The sequence below is a fragment of the Capra hircus genome, chromosome 19 (genome assembly GCF_001704415.2).
Source record: "Capra hircus breed San Clemente chromosome 19, ASM170441v1, whole genome shotgun sequence".
NCBI classification, from domain to species: Eukaryota; Metazoa; Chordata; class Mammalia; order Artiodactyla; family Bovidae; genus Capra; species Capra hircus.
This window is the reverse complement of record NC_030826.1, coordinates 52,975,021-52,993,927: the sequence shown is the minus strand read 5'-3', so window position 1 is coordinate 52,993,927 and position 18,907 is coordinate 52,975,021. Positions and strand designations below refer to the sequence as shown.

General features: G+C 59.7%; 1 protein-coding gene across 1 annotated transcript in view; it reads right to left on the bottom strand.

Annotated features, from left to right (window-relative positions):
• Nucleotides 1-18,907, bottom strand: part of DNAH17 (dynein axonemal heavy chain 17) — a 100,422-nt gene that overhangs the window by 5,160 nt on the left and 76,355 nt on the right. Inside the window, exons 63-79 of the mRNA XM_018063680.1 lie at nucleotides 18,494-18,729; nucleotides 17,738-17,860; nucleotides 16,060-16,264; nucleotides 15,385-15,549; nucleotides 14,619-14,759; nucleotides 14,198-14,368; nucleotides 13,666-13,788; nucleotides 12,957-13,150; nucleotides 9,884-10,032; nucleotides 8,739-8,866; nucleotides 6,982-7,209; nucleotides 6,108-6,299; nucleotides 2,528-2,707; nucleotides 1,987-2,169; nucleotides 1,175-1,357; nucleotides 834-977; nucleotides 146-371 (exon numbers count right to left, since the gene is read on the bottom strand). Of these exons, the coding sequence (XP_017919169.1) occupies nucleotides 146-371; nucleotides 834-977; nucleotides 1,175-1,357; nucleotides 1,987-2,169; nucleotides 2,528-2,707; nucleotides 6,108-6,299; nucleotides 6,982-7,209; nucleotides 8,739-8,866; nucleotides 9,884-10,032; nucleotides 12,957-13,150; nucleotides 13,666-13,788; nucleotides 14,198-14,368; nucleotides 14,619-14,759; nucleotides 15,385-15,549; nucleotides 16,060-16,264; nucleotides 17,738-17,860; nucleotides 18,494-18,729 (2,971 nt within the window). The remainder of the gene's footprint in view (nucleotides 1-145; nucleotides 372-833; nucleotides 978-1,174; nucleotides 1,358-1,986; nucleotides 2,170-2,527; nucleotides 2,708-6,107; nucleotides 6,300-6,981; nucleotides 7,210-8,738; nucleotides 8,867-9,883; nucleotides 10,033-12,956; nucleotides 13,151-13,665; nucleotides 13,789-14,197; nucleotides 14,369-14,618; nucleotides 14,760-15,384; nucleotides 15,550-16,059; nucleotides 16,265-17,737; nucleotides 17,861-18,493; nucleotides 18,730-18,907) is intronic.

Genomic DNA, 18,907 nt, shown 5'->3' with positions numbered 1-18,907 from the left:
GCCCCGTGATGGCCTTGCACGGGGCTCCGAGGAGGGCCAGGCCGCCATGCCCTTGGGTCTGGGGTGGGGCGGGCTTCTGGCCCTCTGCCCTCAGAAGGTACACCTGTCCCAGGCTCCAGGGCCCTGTGCCACCAGCGCCAGCTACCTTCCATGAAGAGCCCGTAGACGTAGGAGCCCTCTCGGGGGGGCGCGGTCATGTCCTCCCGGTTCTTCTTGGTCACCTCCACAGACAGACACATCTTGTCCAGCGGCCACTCGTTCTTCCTGGCCATGGACTGCATGATGGCAGTGAGGAAAGACTGGGGGTTGAAGAAGCCGGCCAGCCACACGGTGGTGGGCAGCGCGAAGTCCGTGGTCCAGGCCTCGAGCTCCTGGAGGGGCGGGGGCGGGGCTGAGCTGGAGCTGCCCCGCCCCCACACCACTGACGTGGGCGGTAGGGCCTGGCTGCCTGCCCAGGGTGCCCTCTCGCTGTCTGGGCGGGGGCGCTCAGTGTCAGAGGCTCAGGTCTGAAAGGCTGCTGCTCCCGTCCCGGGTTCCCCAGGAGCTGGCCGCCCCGACGGGAGTTTCTGGAGCCTCTTGGACCTGCTGGGAGGGCCTCTGCATCTCTGGCTACGGGAACTGCCACCTTGAGCTCACCCTGGGCTTCTTCGAGGGGAAGTGCCTGCACTCTGAGGCCTGTCTCCCTGAGGCGTGGCCCAGGCGCTTTTGGCCCTGCTCTGACCGAGGCCGGGCCAGCGGGGACCTCTGCACACGCCTGCTCCCCAGCCTCGCTCTTCAGGCCCTGGGGACGGGTTTGCTGAGCGCACAGCGGCTCCCTGGAAGCCTGTCCTTACCCTGATGCGGAGCAGCAGGTCAGCGTACCAGGCCGCCAGGCCCATCATGGAGGGGTAGGCCCGGGCCACCCAGGAGTCGGGCACGGTGTCATAGAACAGGGCTGTGGACAGGTCCTCCATGTCAGTTGTGATGGTCAGTTCCCCCTGGGGGACACACAGACGGGGCTGCTGGGACACCCAGCAGTGACGCAGACCCAGGCGTTACTGGCCCTGAGGTGCCCACTTCTCCAGCCCGGGGACCTCGGGGGTGCGGCTCAGTGGCCTCAGGCTCTTTGGCCTGTGGCCGAGGGCGGTCAGCCCGCATCTAGGTCCTGGCCCGGGTCCTGCCGCCCCGTTCTGACCTTCAGCCCCAGGTTCAGCTCCTTCAGCGAGCGGCGCATTTCATTGGTCAGGATGTTCATCCTCTCGCATTCCTGGAAGGCGACCACCACGTAGGGGGTCTTCTCGGCGGCTTTGGCCATAATCTCGGCCATGTTGAACGTCTCCGGAATCTTCTCCAGGATCTCATCCAGCACAGCCTTTACCTGGAAGCCAGGCCCCAGCGCCTCGTGTCACTGGGCCCCAGCCCTGCTCCAGTGCCAGGCCAGGGCACTGCCCCGACGTTCACCTCCAAGCCCAGGAGTGAGGCAGGCGGAGTTGCCAGGAAAAGGGGATCATGGGGGTGCAGCCCCGGGCTCCGTTGGGGAGGGGGACCTCAGTCTCATCGTCAAGGCCACCTGGCTGTGCCCTCGGGAGCGTGACCGCTCTACCCGGCGCCTTCAGACGTCCTGAAGGCACTGCCTCCCTCCCCCATCAGGTCACCTGGTGGTCGTGGGGTCGTGACCCTGTCCTTGGTGGGAGCTGTCTGTGGGGACGTGCTGGTCACACCCTCTCAATGGGTGGCCTCCGTGGTGGTCCCTTACACCACTGCCCACCCATAGACCTCTGGTCAGTCATTGGAGAAAAGGTGGTGGGGTTTCATAGCACCGAGGCTCCGCTCCAGTCAAGAATCTCGACTTCCCCGTGCTCGCGGGGCAGGGCCAGGGCCATTGGGAGCCCTGGGGAGGGAGGCATCGTGTGGGGATGGCGCTCTCTAGCTCGGCGCTCAGTGCTTAGTTTGGGGCTGCAGCAGCCAGCTGGCAGGCCCCCTGCCGGGCAGGGGTCAGACGCCCACCTTCTCCTCGCGGGAGACCCCGGTGCCAGCCCCCGAGTCTGTCTCCTTGGGCTGCATCTCCAGGACAGTGCGGAACAGCTTCTCCGAGGTGACCGTCAGGAAGCCGATCTCCGCGTTGGGGTGCAGGCCGTACAGGTAGGGGCTCTCGGGGGGCAGGTTCTCGTCGATGTATTCGTGGTAGCCCTGTAAAAGGGGGTTGGGTGAGCAGGGAGAGCTGCGCGAGCTGGAGCCTGCGTCGTCCTTGCATGAAGCCTCGCTTCCTAGAACCTTCCGTCCACCCCTTGCCCTCTGGGCCGACTCCCTGTTGGGGCCGCCCCCCACCGCAGACAGGGTGTTTCCCCTCCTGCTCCATGGAGGACTGCCTCTTAAACCCTCTTTCTGGTTTCTGCCCGCTGGCTTCCTCCTGGAGCGTCTGTCCGTAAGGTCGGTGACGGAGGCCCTCACCAGGGAGCCCGTGGGCCAGCACTCCCTTGTCGCTCTGACTCCCAGAGGGCGCCCGTGTCTCACGCGTTTCCCCATCCCTGGAGGGTGCTCCTCTCACCTTGTAGTCCAGGTTGGGGGGGATCTGAAAGCCCGGGGCCAGCAGGATCTCCCCCTCCAGCATCTCCACCCGGATGTACTCTGCCAGGTAGGTCCTGCAGAGCCGGCGGTCCCAGTCGTCGGTGATGTGGCCGCCGTACATGATCTCCCCGAAGAGGTAGCGGAGGTCGTCCCAGGGCACCTTCGAGGGGACAGCTGCCATCAGGGGGCCTGGCAGGCCCTCATGTCACCCTTGCCCCTTCTCCCCACCCGTTCTGCAGGGTTACCCGCTACCCTCGGTCACCAGGCCCAGGGCTGGCCCTGCCTCCCCTCTGACTCCAGCCAGCAGCTGAATGGGATCAGCCCCTCCTCGACCCTCTTCCCACGAGGGACTCTCCAGCCTCCACCCTGTCTCCCTGGCCCTGTGCCTACCCCTCCTCCACGCTCTCTCTTGATGTGAGTCCCCGGCACCGGCACTGAGTCCCTGCAGGCCCACCCCACCCCCCAGTCTGCCTGTCCTCCCCCCCCGCCCTGCAGTTTATTCCCCCACGTGGGGATGGAACTGGGAGCCGCCTGGGACCTCTCCCTTCACCGCCATCTCCAACAAGAGCAGTAACTCCGTGGACAGAGTGTTGGCTCTGGGCACCGGCGATCTTTTTGGCCATACAGTCCAGTTCTCATCTTCACAGTCTAGTCGCTGACCCCACCCACAGGGCCCTGGTCCCGTGTATACTCCAGTAGCCTTGCCCACGCGAGCCCCTGAGGGCTCTGTAGCAGAGCCAGCTCCAGCAAGTACCCTCTCCCCGACCCCAAAGCCCGATTCTGCCCTGAGGGAACCCGACCAAACCAGGCAGCCCACACAAGCGTCCCCCCACTGGTGGCCGGGTCTCTGCACGCATCCCACGCTCGGCCGCTCTCACTACCCTCGGCTCTGCCCCCGCTTCCACGCTGTGCCCTTGGCCTGGGGTGCCACTCCTTCAGCCACCAAGTGCCACAACTGTGCTCCTCTGAAGCCACTTGGGTGCAGATCCCCCCTACCCCGAACAATGCTGGGAACCTGTCCCCTCCCCGCCCCTCGTCCCAGCGTGTAGCTGCTCCTCCTGCAGAGCGTTGTCCAGCAATGAGAGCCACGTGGGGACGCCACAAACAAGACTTCCGATTTTCCAGCAGCCACTTAAGTGGAAAGATTGTTCTTGCAGGCACTCAGCACCAAAACTATGAAAGAGGTATTTCACTTTTTTTTGTTTTGCACCAAGCTTTGGAAACCCAGAGTGTCTTGTGCCCCTCTGTTGAGACGTGCTGTGCATCACGTTGTGCCGCACTGCCTGGGGCCTCACTGCACACACTTGATTTTCTCTGAGGATTGCAACTCCTTAAGGGCAAGTTGGGCATGGATGTAGCTCCTGCAGTGCCCTGCCTGGATGGCAGCTGGCTGCCAAGAACAGACAGGTTATAGTTAATTGAATAAGAACTTGTTGACTTTTTTTGGAGGGCCGAGTCGCACAATATGTGGGAATCTTCGTTCCCCAGCCAGGAATCAAGCCCAGCCCGTCGGGGGTGAGAGCGTGGAGTCCTAACCGCTGGACCTCCAGGGAAGTCCCAAGAACTTAGCAGTCGTCTGGTGTGCTCTCACGAACCTTGACTTGGACACTGGTCTCCGCTTCGTTGTCACCTGTGACTCACTTTTTCTCTCTGCTTGGTTATCTTGAGTATATGCTGAGCTGCTCTCTCTGCATTCTGTGTATTTGCTTCGGGGACCGCCTCTGTTTCTCCTGCCACGTGGGGTTAGGTACACCCCACTCTCTGCCTCCCTGGTCCCCGCAAACGGCTTCTTGACAGGACGGCCCTTCCCCGCAGGGTTGGCGGGGCGGTGGGACTGACCCCCGGGGGCGGGTGCTGTGTGCCCGCCTGCCGGATGGAGTCCCTGGAGCTCAGAGACGAGTTGCCAGGCCTTGTCCTTAGAGTCCGGGTTGACTTTCTCAGAGTTGGGAGGACGGATGGGCCGTGGGCAGCAGGTGACCCCATCGCAGGTGTTTGCTCAATGCTGTCTCCCCGAGGCCACGGGCTGGGATGAGGGAAGGTTGGGCCTTGCAGGCCCGGGGCCCAGGCCTGAGCACACGCTGCTGAGCGGGATGCTGAGCGTCCCTCACGCCGGCAGTCACGGGAGCACACGGTGTGTGTCCTGAAGCGGTTTCTTACTCAGGTTCCGTGTGTCACGAGGGAAGCTTCTGCGTAAATGTTACAGGCTCCTAGCTCCCAGCGCCACTGCTCACCCACTCGAGTCTCCCGGAGCGAGCGCCTCTGGCGAAGCTGCTGTGACGATGCAGCACACGTCTTCCTGCGTCTGTTTGCTTGTGTGAGTGTCGTGAGATGTGCCGCTGGCGTGCAGCTCGGACCCTGTCGCCGGTGGAGTGACCCCGACCCTCACCAGCACCTGCAGACGGAGACCACCGTCCCCTTCCCCGAGGAGGGCCGACTTCGCCCGGTCTGCCCTCCTGCTTTCTCTGGGGTTGGGTGTTTTGCCAGGAACTGTGCAAACAACATTCCAGGCTCAGGCTTGGGTGGCGGCCGTCCTGGGAGGTCTGCTTCCTCCAGGGTCTGAGGACAGCCGGCCCAGGTCTCCCGTCTTCCCAGTGTGTCTCAGCTTTCTTACGATGGGCAGGGGGTATTCTCCACCTCTTGTCTCTTAGCCCCTAAAGCTTGGAGGGGGTGCTCTGAGCCTCAGGCCTTCAGACATCCTTGGGGCTGGTATCTCGCCCCTCAGGCACTGGGCCCAGCAGTCTGGGTTCCCTGGGAGCCTCGTGGGCCAGCGGAACGTCCACCGCAGTCAGTGTAGGAAGGTGCTGCTGTGCAGGAGTGTGGAGGAGCCCAGGGTTTACGGAGTCCCCTTCTACCGCCTCCTGGTGGGGGCTCACAGAGACGGGTCCTGTGCCAGGGCCCCACTCCACGTGGGAGATCCCGAGAGGAGCGCGGTAGGCCGGAGGCCAGGCGGCTCTCAGTTCCCAAGGCCATAGCCGCCTCGCTTTGGGGCTCACGTGTGGCCTCACCCCACCTCAGGCCCACGCCTGCAAGTCCCCTCTCTGGGGCACAGACAGGCCAGCCGGGGCCCTCCGGCCAGAGTTCCTGGCTGAGCTGCCTCTCTGCAGCCCTCAGGGCGGCTTTCATAGTGCCTCACACGTTTGTCTCCATTTTCAGCAAGGACGAAAGGAAGCACTCTGTGTCTCCAGGGATTTTTTTTTTTTCGGCCTGCCCTCTGATCCTGTGTTCTGCGTCCAGACACTGACCAGGGAGGCCTGCAGCCCCCGAGACCCTTCGTTGGCTTCCACTGCCCAGGAGGCTGGCCTTTCTGGGGGAATCCCTGTTCAGGTGCAGGATGAGCGGCTTCCCAAAGATGCTGACCCTCGTGGAGTCATAAAAATTGCCAGACAGCTGAGGACTGCTGGAGGGGCCGACCAGGGCCCGGGTGCTAACCATGCTCTCAGACGGGTGGGGTCACGGGGAGCCTCACACGTTCAGGTTTCCTTTGGCATATGGAACCGAGGGAATGTCTCTTAAATGTGAGACAGAGCAATGGAAAGGGCGGGCACCAGAGTGGCCCTTACCTTGGGGTTGGCCTCCAGGTAGTTGTAGAGCACGTTGATGGAGATGGTGAGGTCCCCGTTGTTGAAGGGGTACGACCGGTTCCAGCCCTGGGCCCCGAACTTGCGCCTCTCGGCCACCACGGCGTGGAAGTAGCACAGGGCGAAGAGGATGCACTTGAACTCAATCTCCTTGGTGCACATCTCCAGCGTGTCCTGCGGGAGGACACACCCCGGGTCAGGTGGGGTCCACACAGGCGCCCCGGCGGGGCCAGGGCCATCTTCGCTGGCTGCGTCACTGGCGGTGCAAGGGGGGTTGAGGATAGGGGTGGGCCCTAAGGCCACTGACTGCTCTGCGCTGGTCGGTAAAGTCGGGTAGAGAATGCTTGCTGGTCTTTGCTTTGAATGCAGCTGTATCACGTAAGTGTTGGATACAAGTCAAATACTGATACTTCTTCCTAATAAAATATTCCCCAATATAATTCCTGTGCAATTATTAACATTTCCTCATCGTCTACACACCCCAGACTCTCCAAAAACAACCTGTGAAGGGGGAGGGGATGTTTAGCAAAGCCTTTCTGAAAGCAGGTGGTCCCAGGGAAAGGCAGATCCAGCCCTGAGTCTGAACACTAGTTCTCTGTGGGCAGGTGAGATTTTAACTGGTCTTTGCTAAGCGGGTGGCTCTGAGCAGAGAGGCTTCTGGAAGCTAAGCTGTGTCCTCCTCCCCCGCTCAGGCCTGCGAGCACCACCCGGAGGCCAAGTGCTCTGTGGGGGCGGCAGGCCTGGGGCCAGAAAGCCAGATCGGGGACAGACATCTATCGGGTGGCCACGGTGGGGAAAAATGCCGGTGAAAAGCGCGGGAGGGGTCCCGTGCAGGGCGTCAGGGAGGCCGCCCCACCTGCGTGAAGAGGTCCAGGGCCTTGTGCAGGTTGGCGTACATGCCCGTGGGCGGCTCGTTGGTGATCTTGATGGCGTTTTCCAGGATGCCCTGGGGGATGATGTGGCTCTCGGGGCTGGGGGCCGGCTCGGCGCTGATGAACACTCGGTAGTCTTCGTGGCTGCCGGCGCTGTGCCGCTCAAGCTTCTTGTCCAGGGTGCTCAGCCACCGGGCCACCAGGTGGATGTTCTGCGGCCAAGACCAGGGCTCAGCGCCCGCACGCTCCTCCCCAGGACAGGCCCCGACCCTGCCGTTTACCCTTCCCCGGGGCGCTGGCCACGCTGGGTCATCTCACCCAGTGACTACAGCCCGGGAGTCGAGGCTGTGCTCAGTTAGTTCAGGGTCTCCTGCCTCGGTGAGTCCTTCCCGCCCTCCACCCAGCATCAGGGCTGAGATTACATGGTCCCTGCCCTTCCTCTGAGAGGCCTGGGTGGAAAGCAATGACCTGGAGAAAAGGCTACCCTCGTGCACTGTTGGTGGGATTGTAAATTGGCGAAGCCCCTGTGTGTAGCAGTTTGCAGGTTCCTCACAGAGGATGAAGGGTAGGACTGTGTTGTTACCCAGCAACCCCAATTCTGGACGTTTATCCAAGAAAATGAAAACGCCGATTCCAAAAGATATGCGCAGCCCTGTGTTCACAGCAGCGTTGTTTACAGCTGCCAAGGTGTGGACGCAACCTAAGTGCCCATCAGTAGGTGAGTGGACAGAGCAGAAGCACAGTGAGGCATGAGGAGCGGTGAGCACTGGGTGGGGTGAATATGTGGGTAAATTTAAAAATATCTCCTGACTGTAACAATAATGTATCATGGGATTTAAAGTATAAAATCAGAGTGCATGATAATATCAAAAAAGATGTGGTATACCTATATACGTGTGACACACGCACGCACGCACGCATGCACGCCCGCACACACAGTGGAATATTACTCAACCCTAAAAAAGAATGAAATTTTGCCATCTGCAACAACGTGGCCAGTCCTGGAGAATATGCTTCAGTGAAAGAAGTCAGAGAAAGACAAATAGCATATGATTTCACTTACGTGTGGAATCCAGAAAACAAATGGACAAACATAACAGAGTCGTAGATAGAACAAACAGGTGGTTGTCAGAGGGGTGGTGGGAGGAGAGAAATGGAAGGGCGATTACGAGGCGCAGATTTCCAGTTACAAAACAGATGAGTCACAGGGATGGTGGGGAAGGTGAGGTAATGTCTTTGGTGACAGATGGTTGGTAACCGGACTTGCAATGGGGATCGTTTTTGTAAAATGAACTAAGAAAAGGATTTGAACCCGGGGTCCCCACATGGGGCCAGGCCAGGCCCCGTAGACTGAGGTCCGCCCTGTTGCGGGGTATGCCAAACCCGGGGAGGGCCTGCAGTGGGGCCTGCGGGGACCAGGATGGGGGCTTGGGCAGGCTGCAGGGCCAAGGAGAGGCAGTCGAGCCAGCACAGGAGAGGAGGGGGGATGTCTTTCTCACTGCTGAAGGGTCCGCACTTGCATCACCAGGACAGCGGTGATGCCCCAGGCCACCTGCTGACCAGGAGGAGCCGTGCTTGGTGTGGGAGACTCCCGCCCCGAGCCCTCCTTCAGAGGCTGCAGGAGTCCCAGCCAGGCTGGTGAATGCGAATCCCCTCCTTCTGGCCTTCAGGCCAATCCCCTCGGGTACCGAGGCCCGGGGGAGCCCTCCCCCCAGGGGCACGGGCGCCCTCTCCCCCGCACCTGCAGGATAACCCAGTGTCCGTTCTCCGCAGCTACATCCAGGGCGTTCTCGGCCACCACCTCTTGTCCCTGCCCCAGGGACACGTTATGGAGTTTCCCGTTGTCTATGGTAAATCCCAGCTTTTTCCCTGAAGGAAAGAAAAACAGGAAAAGCACGGGGACGGCTGAATGACAAAAACAGAGGCTCCGTGATCTGCAGCTTGGAGTTCCACACCCTCCCTCTCAAAATCTGACACAAGGTCAACGCGTACCGCTTTGGAAGCCATCTTTATTAGGGACATGGCATAATTCGCAACGCTGTGCAACCGTTTCTCTGGTTCCAGGACATTTTCATCATCTGAGAAGGAGACCCTGTATCCATCCCACTGCCCCCACCCCCCAGCGTCGGGACCACTAATCTGCCTTCTGCCTCTATGGATTTGACGTTTCAGAGGCAAGGAATTATGGAACATGGCTCCTTGTCTCTGGCACAACGTTCTCTCTGCTGTCCATGTTGCAAGGGTGGGTCAGCGCTTATTTTTGTTATTGAAGGATAATTGCTTTACAGAATTTTGTTTTCTATCAAACCTCAACAGGAATCAGCCATAGGTATACTATACCCCCTGCCTTTTGAACCCCACTCCCAGCACCCTTCCCATCCCACTCCTCTAGGTTGATACAGAGCCCCTGTTTGAGTTTCCTGAGACATACAGCAAGTTCCCGCTGGCTCTCTGTTTTACGTATGGTAAAGCAAGTTTCCATGTTACTCTGCCCATACATCTCGGCCTCTCTGCCCCTCTCCCCATGGCTTAAGTCTGTTCTCTGTGTCTGTGTCTCCAGCGAGCCTTTCGTGGATTCCCCTCGGGAGGCTCAGCCATTCATCAGCTGATGGACCTGTGGGTTTCTGGCCGCTGCGAGCCGGTCCCTGTGAAGTGTGTGTTTCAGTGGGAGGGGGTGTGCCGGGCCGTCCAGCGGTTCTCCGTGTGACTTAGGAGGGACCACCTTTCCACCAGCCGTCTTTCCACCCTCTCGCGGCCCCACCAGCAGCGCACAGGACCCCGGCAGTGGGCCTTGCTGCGTGTCAGGCACTTCCCTGCTGCTGGGAGCGGAGGGCTCTCTCTCTCTGCTTTGGACCCGTGATGCTGCCTTTTGCTCGCCGCACTTACCCAGGGCTTCCACGTCCTTCAGGGGGTCGACCCCGGGGGAGAGGATGAAGAAGATGGGGGTGGAGGGGCTGCTTTCCTCGTAGGACTTGGAGAACTCAACGCTCCGGCCCTCCACGAACTTGCTGCCCATCTTCTCCTCCACAAAGTTCCTGAGGGGACAACACTTGGTCAGACCTGAAGGGGAGGGCCTGTTTCCTTGGGGGACTTTCTGACGCAGAGAAGTCGAGGTGGAAAGCCATTTTCTGCCGGGGCCTCCTGTAAGCAGGGAGGCCATGTGTGGTGTTTGCTTGGGGCGCCCTTGGCTCCCGTCCACGTGCACGTGGACAGGTGAGAGGCTCTCGCCCCCGCTTTCAGAGGTGTGCAGGGTCAGCTGCGACAGGACTCAATGTGCCATGGCGTCCAGGTGACCACACTTCTGCTCCCAAGGAAGGGGCCTGTCCCTAGAGACTTCCTGCTTCCCGCACATTTCCTGTCCGCTCTCCAGACCAAGGCAGCAACAAGGAGCAGAACCCAGACCCATCTACGGGTCCTGGTGATCTCCCAGGGGCCCGAGGAGGAAGGACATGTGTGTTAGAGCCGCCTCGACGAGCTCCAAGGACCATAAGACATGCATCTTCAGCAAAGTCACAGAAAAACCCCAGATCCTTTTCACATGAGCGCCTCTCTCTTCCAAGCCCCAGGCTCTGTGTTGACCCTGACAAAGCTGGGGTCAGTCAAGGCCCCTCTTAGGGTGACCCTGGGCTCACCTCGGCTCTCTGCCCCTCCCTCTTGACCACAGGTGGCTGAGCTCGCTGTGTCTGAATGAACCACGGGAGCTAAACTTATGTCCAGTGTGGTCTTGGAAAGGACGACGGTGGCCTCCTTAAGAGATGACTCCCAGGTCAGTGACCTGAGGCTCTGAGCACCGTGAAGACCCTCAGGTGGGTCAAACCATCCCTTGGAATCAATAGGGAGTTAGCAGGCGGCCACCAGATGGGCCTTCCTACTCCCACAGGAGTGACGTCTCTCGCTGCACCCACCCCCACCTTGCAGTCTGGCCTTTACTGGCTTCTGCACAGACTCCCGAGTTGTTGCTGACCGCAGGCTGGGGGTTTCCTGCTCAGTGCTGACCCCAGGCCCGGGGGGTTCCTGCTCAGTGCTGACCCCAGGCCAGCGGGTTGGAGGGTTCCTGCTCAGTGCTGACCCCAGGCTGGGGGGGCTCCTGCTCAGTGCTGACCACAGGCTGGGGATTTCCTGCTCAGTGCTGACCCCAGGCTGGGGGGGTTCCTGCTCAGTGCTGACCCCAGGCCGGTGGGTGGGGAGGTTCCTGCTCAGTGCTGACTCCAGGCTGGTGGGTGGGGAGGTTCCTGCTCAGTGCTGACCACAGGCTGGGGGGGTTCCTGCTCAGTGCTGACCCCAGGCCGGGAGGGCTCCTGCTTAAGGCCTCCAATTGTGTTCGGCTCCTGCCTTTGAAATTGACCTGGAAAGTCACTGTGGGGATCCCTGCCCGGGAAGGACGTCCGGGAGGTAGCAAGTCCTTCCCCGGGGCAGGAACGTCACGAGCTCACTGTTGCTCCTGACGTGGCCGGGCCACGTGGTCACTCTCTGCGGATGAGTTGATGACACGGAACAGCAGGCGCCTGGTTCCGGTCGGGCTCTGCTGCTCTGGTGCTGCGTCCTGGACACGTGGATACCAGAGCCACCCCCAGCTGCCTGCTTGGTGACAGGTGTACAGATCCGGCTGGTGTTTTGGGGGTCCTGATGCCAGCACCCTGTCTGCCATGGGCGAGTGACCCTCCTGGGGTCTGTGGATGGGAGGAGGGAAGGCACTGGGCTCGAGGGCTTGGTGGAGGGCCGAGTGAACCTGGGTGGGAGGCTCTGGGGTGCCTGGAGCCTGGGCTCTTGCTGACTGTGTGTTGTTACTATTCCCTGTGGACTTGGACCTGGATCTCTTTGCTGTTGAGCTCCACTCCCTGTTTCACTGGAAAGGTGAATCTGCTCTCCTCGCCTCCATCATGGAGCATGACATGGGAGCGCCTGGTGTTCACGGTCGCCCACGCGGTCCTGGTGCCCTTTCTCCCATGTGACTTGGGTGACTCACGAGTGCTCTGTGGGCAGTGGGCCTGGACACCCACAAGTGCTCAGCTCTCCTGGTGGGTGGCGTCCCGAGGGATGGCCAGTGCCCTTCCCCTTGGTCTTCCCCAGACTTCGTCCATCCTTCCTCCGGCGCTGAGCCTAGGTGCGTCCTGCTCTCCCCCTTGTGATGTCCCGGGTGCGTCCCGCTCTCCCCCTTGTGATGTGACGTCTGCCTTCACTCCACCTGCTTCCTCCTGCGCCCAGAACCCCTCTGGGTCCTGTTCCTCTTTGGTCCCAGGAAAACAAAGCAAAACAGAAACGAACTGGTCTGTGAGCAACCAGTGGGTGTGAGTCAGGCCTTTGCTTTGTCAGAGGGGAATTCTATGAGGGACGTGGGCGTCTTTTGGGAAATCTGGTGGCTTTCAGGCCACTGGGACAAGTGGAAAGCCAGGAAGCTGCTCCGAGAGAACGGGGCCTGGTCCGGTCCCTCCTTTCCCCACAACATCGCAGCGGTCTGCCCAGGCTGGTGTGCGTGAGTTACAGCGGCTGCCATTCCTGGAGTCTTTCTGTGCTCTGGGGAGTGAAAGGAACCAGGAGCTGAAACGCGATGGTTAAGTTTCCAGTCTTGGAGGCAGTTCAGGTCCAGAGAGGTTGCTCACGAAATCACAACGGTTCCCCTTGCAAATGAGCCGTAAAAACAGCAGATTTACTTGCAGTCCAGCCACTGCGGCCACGCATGTCCTCTGATGCTGATGGCTCTGCCACTTCCCTCCCCGCGGCATCCTACAAGGACCCCGTGTGGTCGTGGAGGTCGTCAGCGCCCAGGCTTTTTTTTTTAATCTTGGTGGCAGCCCCAGGGAGTCTTGCCTTCCTGTCACTTAGCTCAGGGCGTCCTCGCCCAGGGTCGGGGGAGGTGGGGAGTCCCATTGGCCACCCCTGGAGCCCCAGTGCTCCGAGAGCTCAGAGCGGGGGTCGGTGGGCGGGGCGGGGTGGCAGGGGCCCGGGCTGGGGCGCTCACTTGACGGCGTAGGTCATGCGGTCAGGCCTCATGCACCGCACCATGCACAGCTTCTGCAGCGCCGTCTTGTTCTTCCACTCCTTGGGGAAGACCTCCTTTTCCGGGGCTTCCGACTCCACCAGCTTCTTCCACCGCTTGGCAGACCCCTCGATGTCGTTGTCTAGGTTCTTGAACTCATCCATCTCCGAGAGGGCCTGGGGGCAGACCACACTTTCAGCACTCCCCTGTCCATCCCAGGGGGGCACCCCGCCCCTAGGCTCTGGGAGATGCCTGACTGATCAAACGATGAGCTGCCGGGGGCTGGAGGCAAACCAGAGAAAGCGCTGGGACAAGTGAGGAGGAATCTGATCTAGGGACGTGACTCTCAGCTGCTTTTCTGGGTGGGTGGGGGGCTTTGGAATGAGGGGGGCCCAGCTCATCCCAGGGGACCGCCTTCCTCTGGTCTTTTTGGCTCAGACCTTGACACTTTGCACACTCTCCTGGAGGTGAGTAGGGGGCTCAGTTTGCCACCTGCAGGGGCATGATGATGGAGCTGCTGTGACCCAGGAGGACAGCAGGGTCCCCATGAGCTGGCAGGCAGCCCGTCACTCCCTAGTCCTTCCCCATTCTCCTGAACGTCCGGCCCCGAGTGCCTTGTAAACACGCTCGGGCTGGGCAGGAAAGAGCGCGAGGCAGGGAGAGAACGCGGTGTTCAAAGTCTGAGACCAACCTTAATGCCGCCCCAGCCCTGGTGTTGCAGGAAGTCCACGGGCGACACGACCCCGGCCTTGAACGGGAACCGCAGGAGGAAGTCCAGCTCCACCGGGTTCAGCTCCTTCTTCATGGACAAGACCTGAGAGGCGGGGGTGGGGTGGGGAGGCTGGCTTAGCTATTGTGCGCAGCTCTGTGTGTGTGTGGGGGGGCAGACGGACAGGGGCGCACCCCACCCCCCACTTGCAGGGGAAACACTGACCAGCCCCTCATTTGTTTTTATCGGGTTGGCCAAAAAGTTCGCTTGGGTTTTTCCCTTCGCTTCAACGGCTCCCATCAGGGTACCTTCCCTGGGATGAACTCAGGGGTGTCCCCCAGCAGTGCCTCAAACCCATCGATGGTGTTAAAGTGTGGGCTTGGAGCCACTGGGTCCGAGCCAGAGCCCAAGGCTCTGCATCTCCAGCACCCCCGAAGTGTCCCCTGCACGCCCCCACCTTGCCCCTGGGAGTTCCTCGTGGTCTGGGTCCCAAGGCACCGAGGCCGGATGTTACCTGAAATGCCACCTGTGCGAGGAAGATGAGCTTGTCCCGCTCAAAGAGCCCGCGGGCCGTGTACATGAACACCGAGTAGGTGATCTCGTCTGTCAGGTTAATCACACGCTGTTTGACCTCGTCGGCGGGTGTCGTCTTCTGGATGGCCTTCTCGAACACCACATTGAAGGCCTGGGGGTGTCACCGGAGGCAGGGGCTTGGGGACAGCCCCTGAGCCTGCTCCACGCTGCCCATGCCGGATCTGGTTGGTTTCCGTTGGGGTTGGGGGTCCGGGGCCCCTGCTTGGACCCTCACTCCCTGGGCTGGTGCTGGTCAGACCTGGCGCCCCAGCTCCCACCCCTCACGGCCACCTGCAGCCCAGACCCCGAGGGCTGCAGCCCGGACCCCGAGGGCCCCAGCCCGGGCCTGGAGGCAGCTGCACCTTGAGTGAGAACTGGTAGATGGGGTTGATCTTGTTGAGGTCGTTCAGGATGAAGTACAGCAGGGACGCCCTCGCCGCGGCCGGCCGGTAGTTCTCTCTCGCCTCGTTGATTTTAACTTCTGTGATTTTTGCCTCTTGTACCTTGAAACAAGCAGTCACAAACCAATGTCACTTAGGGCAGAAGACCTAAGTAGACTTTTCTCCAGAGAAGACAGGCAGGTGGCATAGAGGCACATGGAAAGATGCTCAGCGTTTCTGACTGTTAGGAAAACATACACATCAAAACCGCAATGAGGCGTCAGCTCACACCAGACAGAATGGCCTTCGTTAAAAAGCCTGCAAGTCCTGGAGAGGATGTGGAGCAAAGGGAAACCTTCGCTGCTCTCACTGTTGGTAGAAATGTAAGTTGGTGCGGCTGCGATGGAAAACAGTACGGAGATTCCTCAGAAAACTTGAAATAGAACTACCATATGATCTGGGAATCCCACTCCTGGGTGTATAGCTAGACAAACTATAATTCGAAAAAATGCATGCTCCCCTACGTGTATAGCAGCACTATTCACAATAGTCAAGACGTGAAAACGACCAAAATGTCCATCAGCAGGTGAAGATGCTGTGCCTGGTGGGCGTCCGTGCCCCTGACCCGGTCCTGGGACCCCAGTGAGGCTATGACTTCTCTTCTCAATGACCGTCAGCCCACCTGCCATGCCCGCTGTGTGCTATGGCTGGGGATACGAGGGAGTGGGTCCCCAAGACGGTTTCTTACCTTCTCCTCAATCTCACTCGCCGTGTGTTTGGTGGTCTCCAGGTTCTCCACTAAGGCAGTGTCTCCCAGGAAGTTCCCGGATGCAGCCGACAGCCGGGCCAGCAGAGAATCTTCCAGCTCTTTCAGAACAATCTTAAATTCATTCTGGGACTTGGTGAGATTCGCCTGCAAGAGGGGCAGACCCAGGAAGGAAACTCAATTGCCGGCAAGGCCTGGCCTCCCCACCTTGGGGGGGCTCGGGGGTTCAGAGTCTCTCGACAGCTTAGCCGAGGCCCCTGCAGCTGCCTGTGATGAGCAGTCAGCAAGGGTGTGGGAACCGCAGTGGAAGATGTGGGGGCCGGGGACCCCTGAGAGCCCACAGGTGTGACTCAAGACAGCCCAGGAGGGGACTGGTACACTGGGGCTGGTAGCAAAGACATTCTTGTGGGGCAGGAGCTCAGTGCTTTTGGGCGTCCGGGGCACCACTGTGGACTCCTATTCTCTCAGAGAAGTTGTCACTTGACTTAGAATCAGGTTTGGGGGTAGCTGGGGAGGAGGAGGGACTCATTTTGTTGTACAAAGCACACTTGGTGTGACAAGCAAGGGCCCCTTCAGAGTCACCGGACGTGGGGGTCTTGGAGACCTGTCCCCTCGGTCCGAGCCGCCGCCTGTCCTGCTCCTCCCCATCCGTCGCACCTTAAGCTGCTCCAGGTCCGGGCGCTCCTTCGCCACCACGGCGGCCAAGAGCTGGTCCTCCAGCCCGTCCCTGGTGACCAGGAAGTTGATCAGGGTGCACTGGGCCTGCATCTCGGGCTTGTAGTGGGGGTTGAAGTACTTGGTGTGCAAGATCAGACGGAAGTTCGGGTGGTACTCCACCTCCTTGTCTCCGATCTTAATGTACCTGTGGTGGGGGGGGGGTGGTTAGGAGGGACCCCCAGCCCCCGGTGACCTCGGGACAGCAGCACAGACCCCCTCGGGACTCCGGCCAGCCTGGGAGGACAGTCTGGACTTCTAAATGAAATGTTTCACTATAAAGCTGCTTAGAATGAAGGTCTTCCAGAAACCGTCTGCACAATTTCCTACTTAACCAGGAAACCATTTCCCTCTAAAGTACATGAAATTGGGACTTCCCAGTGGTCCAGGGGTTAAGAATCTGCCTTCCAAAGCAGGGGACATGGGTTCGATCCCTGGTTGGGGAACTAAAATCCCACCTGCCGAGGGACAGTTAAGCCCTCAAGCCTCAACTAAGATCCGATGCAGCCAAAATAGCAAAAGAAAAGAAAATTTTAATTAAAAAACAAACGCATAAAATCATGGTGTATTGTGTCAGGGCTCACCCTGATGAATAAATAATCTGAAACTTGGGAAAAAAGAAAACAGAAGACCTTTCCTCCTTGGAGTGCCGCTGGCCTTTCTAGAGAAAGCACCTGCTCTTTCTCTGGCTGGTCTGTTCTGGTCTTAACAGGAGAATTCACTCAACCCTGACTGCACGTCTTACGTCTTACTGGGAGCCTCTGAAGAAACACTCAGGCCTGGGCTGCCCCCCAACACCATTAACATCAGAAAGACAGAACACCAGGACATCTGGGAGCTCCCTGGGGCAGATCTGATGAGCAGCCAGGAATGCAGGCCTATGTGCCCTTGGTGGGAGTTGTTTCTCTCTGGCTCCCCCCTCTGCTACCCCCTTTCTGGCTGAGCTCACTTTTGGGGGGGCCTCCAATTTCACCCCTGGGTATCACCTCTCAGGCCAGGCCTTCCTCAGAATCTAGCATGTCAGCACGTTTGTCACCTCTATTCTGGACTTCTGCCTACACGGCGGCTCAGATCGACTCTGACCTTGACATTTTTTTAAGTTGATTTAAGTTTTTATGTTAGAAAAGTAACATAAGCTCAGTGCATCAACCAATGAATGGATAAACAGAACATGTCAGATCCACAGAATGGACTATTAATCAGCCATAAAAAAGAAGGAAGTATGTATGCTTACTACAGCTCGCAAAGATACTCAGAGAAACCAGGCGTGAATGTCCTAAAGGTCACCAGATTGGTTACTTTTGGTTAATTTTATGTCATATGAATCTCAGCTAAATAGGAAGAAAGAGTAATACTGGTTCAAGATTTGCAAAATGCATGAAAACAGGAAAAAAGAGGACCGCGAAGGACGGCGGTCCGCAGGCCATCGCTGAGGCCGTGCTGGTGTAGGTCTTCCTCCCTAACTGGGACGTGGACCCGCCACTGCTCTCCCAGCGGCCCCTCCCAGGGGGCTTCCCCGCTCACGCCCGTCGGTGTTGTGCTGAAGCCCCTGCGGCTCCTCTCAGTCCAGAGGCCAGACCTCGGCGCTAAGGACCATCACGTGGGGAAACCTGTCACTCACTTTCCCTTTTTGATCGTGTTCCTGCCCAGCAGAGGGTCCAGAACCGGGTCGATGGTCTCGCCAATGTTCTCGATAAGCAAGGTGTCCCCCTCCGAGATGGCCTGCTCGATGGTGTCCAGGTAGCTGTGGGCACAGCATGAGATCGTGAAGGCCCCGGGGCCCGGTGACCACACAATCGTAGGCCCCAGGAGGGACGGGAGAGGTGACTGAAGGGCCAATAGTTCGTTCCTCTCCCAAAGGGTCCTTCTGGAGGGAGCGCAGGGCTCTCTGTAAATCACCCCCAGGTGGGGAGGTTTGAACACGGAACTGCTCTGTGGCTGCAGAGCTCAACGTTCCACATCTACGTTTCCTCCCACTGCCCTGCACCCTGGGAAGGCTGTCCAGCAGCTGTGTTATGGGCACTGCTTCCCATCTATGAGAAGAGATGGCACGACGACCGGCCGCAGCCTCCCAGCCAGCCAGTGACCAGGCAGGACCACCGCAGGTGGGAGTCGAGGTGTCAGCGCTGCCCCTGCAGGAGCGGCAGCGAATGGGGAGAGGGGAGCAGCAAGTTTGCTTCTTCACTGTTGGCGCTGTTCCCCGGGGTCTAAGAACTAAGAAAATCCACGCCCCTGTAGGCCAGTGTTGGTTTCCAAAGACGCGTCCATTCATCTAACAAGTGAAAGGCTCTGCGTGGGCGTCGCAGACTTCTGGCCGAGCTAATGGGCTGGCCACCGCCTCTGGAGGCCCACCCCGCCCGCCTCGGTGGCCGCGCACCTCTTCTGTCCCAGGCGGATGGCCTTCAGCTCGCTGCTGTATTTGTTTTTGATCCACTTGATGCCCTGCAGCTGGGCATCCACGATGAGGGGCCAGCGCTCCGTGTTGCACAGGATGGTGGCGTTCTCCGTGGACATTCGGTCGCTGGGGAGCCCCTGGTTGTTCCAGGAGGCCACATCCGCGTCGTCAGTCAGCAGGGTCAAGGGGTCCAGACCCTTCGTGATAGGGACTGGGACCTGCCAAGGGGGGCAGTGTGGTCTGACTCACTGCTCGGGGGGAAGCGGCTCCCTGAATAACACCTGTGCCGCAGGGGCAGATAGCCGCTCGCAGCCCCTTGGGACGTGGCCAGAAAGGATGTCAGCATCGTCCGCGCTGGGCCACCCTCTGCACCCTGGCTACCCTACAGCCTCTGCC